The 8,674-nt window shown below is 42.3% G+C and overlaps 1 protein-coding gene across 1 annotated transcript in view; it reads left to right on the top strand.

Moving 5' to 3' along the window:
• Positions 1-2,157: 2,157 nt before the first annotated feature.
• LOC124033423 (fibroblast growth factor 5-like) overlaps positions 2,158-8,674 on the top strand; it is a 14,023-nt gene continuing 7,506 nt past the window's right edge. Inside the window, exons 1-2 of the mRNA XM_046345455.1 lie at positions 2,158-2,468; positions 7,799-7,902. Coding sequence (XP_046201411.1) covers positions 2,216-2,468; positions 7,799-7,902 — 357 coding nt within the window. The 5' untranslated portion in view covers positions 2,158-2,215. The remainder of the gene's footprint in view (positions 2,469-7,798; positions 7,903-8,674) is intronic.

Raw genomic sequence — 8,674 nt, 5'->3', positions numbered from 1 at the left:
TCAGGTCGGTAAATAGACTACATTAGGTAAAGAAGCTATATTGGGCTAAGCAGCGCGCGAGTCTGCCTGCCCTGCAAGTGCGAAGTTAAAACTGGGAAAAGTCACCCTAGGAACTGTAGGGCTGCAGGACTATAAAGCTGTAGGGCTGTAGGGTTCAGGGCTGTAGGACTATAAAGCTGTAGGGCTGTAGGGGTTCAGGGCTGTAGGACTATAAAGCTGTAGGGCTGTAGGGGTTCAGGGCTGTAGGACTATAAAGCTGTAGGGCTGTAGGGTTCAGGGCTGTAGGACTATAAAGCTGTAGGGCTGTAGGGGTTCAGGGCTGTAGGACTATAAAGCTGTAGGGCTGTAGGGGTTCAGGGCTGTAGGACTATAAAGCTGTAGGGCTGTAGGGGTTCAGGGCTGTAGGACTATAAAGCTGTAGGGCTGTAGGGTTCAGGGCTGTAGGGCTGTAGGGCTGTAGGGTTCAGGGCTGTAGGGTTCAGGGCTGTAGGGCTGTAGGGTTCAGGGCTGTAGGGCTGTAGGGTTCAGGGCTGTAGGGCTGTAGGGTTCAGGGCTGTAGGGCTGTAGGGTTCAGGGCTGTAGGGCTGTAGGGTTCAGGGCTGTAGGGCTGTAGGGCTGTAGGGCTGTAGGGCTGTAGGGTTCAGGGCTGTAGGGCTGTAGGGTTCAGGGCTGTAGGGTTCAGGGCTGTAGGGCTGTAGGGCTGTAGGGTTCAGGGCTGTAGGGCTGTAGGGCTGTAGGGCTGTAGCGCTGTAGGGTTCAGGGCTGTAGGGCTGTAGGGCTGTAGGGTTCAGGGCTGTAGGGCTGTAGGGCTGTAGGGTTCAGGGCTGTAGGGCTGTAGGGTTCAGGGCTGTAGGGCTGTAGGGTTCAGGGCTGTAGGGCTGTAGGGTTCAGGGCTGTAGGTCTATTTGAAACCCCACTGCCACTCACATACACACGCAGATCTTCATCTTTATATTATCGCACTCAGGTCGCACCGAAAAGGTTGAACTTTCCCACAGCAACTCTTAGATTTCGACATAATACTGTCAAGGGATCTCTCTCTCTCTCTAGTTCCGCTATTCATTATTGGTGTGCTGTAGGTCTATTAAAACATACCTCCTCGTGCGTAAAACACCGGGCATGCTGCGTCCTGGTACCGAGGAGTGGACAATGCGCACTGTCAGTTTCATGCTCTTTTGTTGGCCTTATCGTTGCTGTTTGCAACGCAGGTCAATATTGAGCAGGGCTGGTGTTTGAGAGAGAAAATCCGGATGGATGAGAGAAAGAGCGTCCTTCAGAAGTCCGGCATGCATTAAGCAGTGAGATCATTGTGTTGGTTATAAATATCTCCGTGTGTGCCAGGCCAGCCGAACAACTCCAGCAAGCAGCTACAACACCAATGTAGTCTCTGAGCATTTGGTATTATTCTGTATTTAAATCCGGGACAGTCCATTTAGTACATCTTTTACATTTCGTATGTTATGTATACATTTGTGGATGCCCATCATCTATTACGTACAATATGTTATAAATTACAATTCGTACAATATGTTACGATTTTTTAAAAGTATGCACAACATCCTACGAATTTGCTAAACATATGGCAGGTTACAAATAACAATTTGTTGTGACTACTCTTATCTAGGTGGCTAATGCTAATGTTAGCAAGCTCTAGGGGTTAGGGTTATGGATTAAGATTATGATTAAAGGTTTAGGGTTAAATATAAATGTGTTAAAGTTAGGGTTATGGGAAGGGTTAGCTTACATGCTAAGTAGTTGCAAAGTAGCTAAAAAGTAGCAAAGTTGCTCATTAGATAAAATTGTCCCTGATGGGATTCGATCACACAACCTTTGGGTTGCTAGACGTTCGTGTAACACTTAGATTCATCCACCCCGAATCAACCACCCTTCATTCATTTTTACCTTATTAAGGTAAAACTTTTTTTGTTGGCTTATGTAACCATACCAAACGTAACATATCATACTAATTTGATTGTCCCGGATTTACATTTACTATGTTACATCTGGTCTATGAGACCAGTCTGACAATATACAACGCCTCGCTGCACGAGCTCTGCTGGAAGTGGATGTGTGGGGTGTGAGCACGGTTCCTCGTGCACTGGCACAGCACACCAGAGAGCGCAAGAACCACAACAACAAAATGCCAGAACGAGAAGAAGTGGCCTAGCAGAGCCAGAGAACAGACAGAGTTTTATTTTTTGTTGTTGTTGGAAGAATGAATGTTCCTCTCTCTCTTTTTATCTTCGCTCTGCTGCAGTTGATTTGCGCAGCTGTGGTCGCCGTCTCCGCCGTAGTAATCACTGGATCGGTTAAATACGTCTCCTTGGAGGACCGACTTCTGGAAGAGGGTACTATCAGTGGTTCAGGACGCAGAAGTTGCAGGCTGTACTGTCGGGTTGGCATTGGTTTCCATCTCCAGATCCACACTGACGGAAGAGTTAACGGCAGTCATGAACCTAATCAGTTGAGTAAGTTATTATTATTAAACCAATCTGCTATGGCCAGGCCTCTCACGTGGAAATTTATGTTAATTATCCATAAGGTCGTGCCGAAATGGAAGACTATTGCTTACTGATTACATTGCTAAGGTTTCCAACATTAAATTACTATACATTATTGCACGAAGTTGTCTCTGAACTATAATGTTTAGACTATTACTATGTATCCTGAAAAAGGTGTCCAATCATATTTCCATGAGCCATTTAGACTTTAATTGTAGTATATTTAAGCAATAAGGCACGAGGAGGTGTTGTATATGGCCAATATCCCACAGCTCAGGGCTGTTATGTACGACTCAACGTGGAGTGCCTGGATACAGTCCTTAGCTGTGGTATATTGGCCATATACCACAAACCCCCAGAGATGCCTTAGTGCTACTATAAACTGGTTACCAACGTAATTAGAGCAGTAAAAATAAACGTTTTGTCATAACTGTGGTATACAGTCTGATATACCACGGGCTGTCAGCCAATCAGCATTCAGGGCTTGACCCACCCAGTTTATAATTACTTATGTATAACCATGACCTGTTTTAGGAATAACAAGTCACTGTGGAAGGATTGTGTTATGTCAAGCTTAAATAAATATACTAAATAATACATACGTCATTTATTTATAGGGTTCTGATTCGTAGCATATCTAGCTACACATATAATATATATCTAGCTACACACGTAAGTCACAGTCAGCGATAGTAGCCCTGCCATTCCTACACCTATCCTTAGCCTCGGGTTACCGGTTACCCTCAGGAGCTGTTGACTGGAGTATGGACTGGGCCTGTATTACAGAAAGTGTCCCAGAGAAGTAGTTGTGATCTAGAATCACTTTGACTTTCAGATCACAATGAATGCAATTGTATAAACGGGGGGAGACCTGCTCAGATCAGCACTCTGACTCCGTAACACTTTGTGGATTACGGGCTCCGGCCATCTGTCTGAAATGCCTTGTATGTGACTCTTTGGGACATTGACAGGTCTGTATTGTGTAACAGGTGTAGCAGAAGAGACCAGGATGTTTTGGATTGTTCTTCGGTATGATTGTCATCACAACTATGCAATGTGCAACATGGTTGGATGGTTGTCATTGGCTCTGTGTGTTACAACGTTGGGGACATACTAGTTTCCTTATTCTAGTTTCCTCAGTCTAAAAGTGTTTTGAATTCATGTTTTTTAATTTTTTTATAATAATAATAAAACATTGTTAATGCCAAAAAGTTTTATCAAATAACGTTACTCTGGATGATGATGTAATTGATGTACAGACTCTTGTAATTGTATATATTATCAGATATAATCATACGATCTTATAGGCTAACTATTATATACTATTTTACAAGACCATTTCAAAGAGGACAAGTCACCTATAGTAATTCTATAGTAACACTTGTTTAAGATCAAAACAGAGACTCACTCTATTGATGTAATAACAGGAATCTGGAGAAGAAATGTGTCTGTGCGTCTCCAGTCAACAAATCAAAATTGTATCGGTCATATACACATGGTGTGTCTCTAGCCTACATGTAGCCTACTACGTAAATCAGGATTTGACCTTTAGTAGACTTCCTCAACCCCAGACATCTACTAACTCTCATTTCCTTTAGTAAACTGTTTAAAAGCTGACCATGAACATACTGTAAATCTTCTCGTTCTCTGTTTTCATTTCATGGTCTGCTTTTAGAGGCCTTTGTTATATTACATCGTTGTTTTTAAAATTACGGTCTGGTCATCTGTGAATCTTTTCAGTGGTCATTTTTTTTAAATAAAGTTTTAATTTCTCTCCATTTAAACTTAAATAAAATAACGTATAATAATGCCTCATGAGCTTAGCGCAACTATCTTACCCTATCATAACCCCCAAAATATAAGGATACATATTTCTGGCCCTGTGCTTCAGCTGTACCAAAACAAGTGGTGGGTGAATCCCAGAATGGCTTTAATGTGTCTGCTGGTCTATCGGAGACGACAGCGAGATGGGGAGTCCGTGACTGACTTGACCACTTCACAATCCAGTCTCATATTATCATTATTCATTGGATTTGATATTGATTAAGACGACAGCGAGATGGGGAGTCCATGACTTGACCACTTCACAATCGAGTCTCATATTATCATAATTCATTGGATTTGATATTGATTTTTTTATTTATTTTTTTAAACATTTTGTAATGTAGTCTAATCTCATTAACATCAATGCATGATTAACAAGTTCTTGAGTATTGTGTTTGTCTCAACTTTGATGGAGGGATACTGAAGCTGGCTAGCAGGTGTTCTGATTTCTGTTTCTCCAAGAAAATAGTTTTACAATATATTCCAGCAACTCAGTAACACATACAATGGTAATACATTACTTTTTACTATAGTATAATTACTGGTACTACAGTTACTATTACTATAGTGTAATTACTGGTACTACAGTGTTATTACTATAGTATAATTACTGTTACTGCAGTGTTATTACTATAGTGTAATTACTGGTACTACAGTATTATTAATATAGTATAATTACTGTTACTGCAGTGTTATTACTATAGTGTAATTACTGGTACTACAGTGTTATTACTATAGTGTAATTACTGGTACTACAGTGTTTTTACTATAGTGTAATTACTGGTACTACATTATTATTACTATAGTGTAATTACTGGTACTACAGTATTATTACTATAGTGTAATTACTGGTACTACATTATTATTACTATAGTGTAATTACTGGTACTACAGTGTTATTACTATAGTGTAATTACTGTTACTACAGTGTTATTACTATAGTATAATTACTGGTACTACAGTATTATTACTATAGTGTAATTACTGGTACTACAGTGTTATTACTATAGTGTAATTACTGGTACTACAGTATTATTACTATAGTGTAATTACTGGTACTACATTTTTATTACTATAGTGTAATTACTGGTACTACAGTGTTATTACTATAGTGTAATTACTGGTACTAAACAGGTATAAGATCAACTTAATGGAAAGTTTTACTGAGATTCAAGTTATGATTACTAAGAGCATGAGGTTGCTGTTACATCCGTGTTAAAGTGCGGCTGTAGTTACCGAGGTAACGTCAGGGTAGGAAGGTGGCTGTAGTTACCGAGGTAACGTTAGGGTAGTAAGGTGGCTGTAGTTACCGAGGTAACGTCAGGGTAGTAAGGTGGCTGTAGTTACCGAGGTAACGTCAGGGTAGTAAGGTGGCTGTAGTTACCGAGGTAACGTCAGGGTAGTAAGGTGGCTGTAGTTACAGAGGTAACGTCAGGGTAGTAAGGTGGCTGTAGTTACCGAGGTAACATCAGGGTAGTAAGGTGGCTGTAGTTACAGGTAACGTCAGGGTAGTAAGGTGGCTGTAGTTACACACACACACACACACACACACACACACACACACACACACACACACACACACACACACACACACACACACACACAACTCGTCCTTAGTAAGAAACAATGTCCTGAGCAAATGTCAAAATTGGCTTCATACCAAAATATCATACGACAGACCACGCACACACCCTGCATACACCCTGCATACACCCTGCATACACCCTGCATACACCACGCATACACCTTGCATACACCCTGCATACACCCTGCACACACCCTGCATACACCCTGCATACACCCTGCACACACCACGCATACACCCTGCACACACCCTGCATACACCCTGCATACACCCTGCATACACCCTGCATACACCCTTATTGACAAACAAACAAACAAAAACAAAGTCTTCTCATGTTTTGTTATCTTTTGACTCACTTTAGGATCTGCTATACATTACAAATCGATGGAGAGCAATGTTGGGGGGGGGGGTAAAACTGTCAATAAACACACAGATTATTTTCCTCATGGCCGTGGGGTGAGACAGGGATTCAAGCTTGAGACCCCCGTCAAAACATACACAGTGTTGAAACCATCAGGAACTCTTTCCATGACATAGACTGACCAGGTGAAAGCTATGATCCCTTATTGATGTTACCTGGTAAATCCACTTGTAGATGAAGGGGATCTGTGTAGATGAAGGGGATCTGTGTAGATGAAGGGGATCTGTGTAGATGAAGGGGAGGAGTCGGGTTAAAGAAGGGTTTTTAAGCCTTGAGACAGGGAATGTGTGTGTGTGCCGTTCAGAGGGTGAACGGGCAAGACAAAAGATTGAAGTGCCTTTGAACGGGGTATGGTAGTAGGTGCCAGGCCGCACCGGTTTGTGTCAAGAACTGCAACGCCACTGGTTTTTTCACCCTCAACAGTTTCCTGTGCGTATCAAGAATGATCCACCACCCAAAGGACATCCAGCCAACTCGACACAGCTGTGGGAAGCATTGGAGTCAACATGAGACCAGCATCCCTGTGGAACGCTTTCAACACAGGATCGCTGTGGAACGCGTTTGGACACCTTGTAGACTCCACGCCCCGATGAATTGAGCCTGTTCTGGCGGCAACAGAAAAAAGAAACAAAGAGAGGATCCCTAGAACATCCTAGAAATAGTTTCAAAAAGTTCCTTTGAATTGAATTTGTACACTCAATGAATTGGCTAGGAACAGTCTGCATCTTTATGATGTTTACTGTACATTTATTAAAAATATTTTTTTTGTTGTTGATGTTATTTTTTGTTTCTTCTCACTTTTGTTTATTGTTTATTTCATCAATGTAAACATGTTTCCCATGCCAAATAGCCCCTTTGAATTGAATTGAGAGAGAAGAGAGAGAGAAAGAGACAAAGTGAAAGAAATAGAGAAAAAGAGAGACACAGAAAAAAGAAACAAAGAGAGGATCCCTAGAACATCCTAGAAATATGTTTCCCAAAAAGCCCCTTTGAATTGAATTTTGAGAGAGAGAGAGAGAGAGAGAGAGAGAGAGAGAGAGAGAGAGAGAGAGAGAGAGAGAGAGAGAGAGAGAGAGAGAGAGAGAGAGAGAGAGAGAGAGAGAGAGAACAAGAGAAAGAAAGAGAGAGAGAGAGAGAGAGAGAGAGAACAAGAGAAAGAAAGAGAGAGAGAAGAGAGAGAGAGAGAGAGAGAGAGAGAGAGAGAGAGAGAGAGAGAGAGAGAGAACAAGAGAAAGAGATGTGAATGAGACAGAGAACAAGAGAGAGAGAGAGAGAGAGAGAGAGAGAGAGAGAGAGAGAGAGAAAGAGAGAGAGAGAGCATGTGAATGAGACAGAGAACAAGAGAGAGAGAGAGAGACACAGAAAGAAAGAGACAAAGAGAATAACCCTAGAAATAGTACATATATATATATATATATAGTATATACTGACGTATTGTTGTGATGATGTGTCTGATTCTGTTCTCAGGTGTCCTGGAGCTCTTTGCAGTTTCTCAGGGGGTCATCGGTATCCGAGGAGTCTACAGCAACAGATTTTTAGCCATGAACAAGAGAGGAAGGCTTCATGCTATCGTAAGTATCCTATTTATTACATAGTGCACAACTTTTTCCCAGGACCCATAGGGTGCCATTTTGGATTCCATTTTGGGTGCCATTTTGAGAAGAGACAAGCAGAAACTCCATTGTTTCTTGTCCTGAAATGAATTTGGCCTGAACACTGAAAGAGATGAAAGCCATAGTCACATCTGTTTGTTCTGTGTTGCCACAATGGGACCAGGCTTGAAAGTCATGGCACTGACAACAAATGTGAACCATCTTGAGAATTGCAGATTTATTTTCTTTTTAATTAAACTCTGAATGACTTTAAATCTGTACCCAGCAGTCAGTCAGCTAGCCAGCCAGCCAGGCGGGCAGCTACACTGATCCAGCCATCCAGTAAGCAAGCAACCTCTGCGGACAGACAAATAAATTGCTACTTTGTAAGCAGGCCTGCCAAACAGCCACCCAGGCAGAAAGCCACACTGCTACTTTGTAAGAAGGCCAGCCAGCCAGCCACCCAGGCAGAAAGCCACACTGCTACTTTGTAAGAAGGCCAGCCAGCCAGCCACCCAGGCAGAAAGCCACACTGCTACTTTGTAAGCAGGCCAGCCAAGCAGTCAGCCAGCCACCCAGGCAGAAAGCAACACTGCTACTTTGTAAGAAGGCCAGCCAAGCAGTCAGCCAGCCAGCCACCCAGGCAGAAAGCCACACTGCTACTTTGTAAGAAGGCCAGCCAGCCAGCCTGCCACTCAGGCAGAAAGCCACACTGCTACTTTGTAAGCAGGCCAGCCAGTTTATTTTTTAT

Source organism: Oncorhynchus gorbuscha, linkage group LG04, assembly GCF_021184085.1.
Source record: "Oncorhynchus gorbuscha isolate QuinsamMale2020 ecotype Even-year linkage group LG04, OgorEven_v1.0, whole genome shotgun sequence".
Classification (NCBI taxonomy): Eukaryota; Metazoa; Chordata; class Actinopteri; order Salmoniformes; family Salmonidae; genus Oncorhynchus; species Oncorhynchus gorbuscha.
The sequence above is the reverse complement of the archived record's forward strand: the minus strand, read 5'-3'. Positions and strand labels throughout refer to the sequence as shown.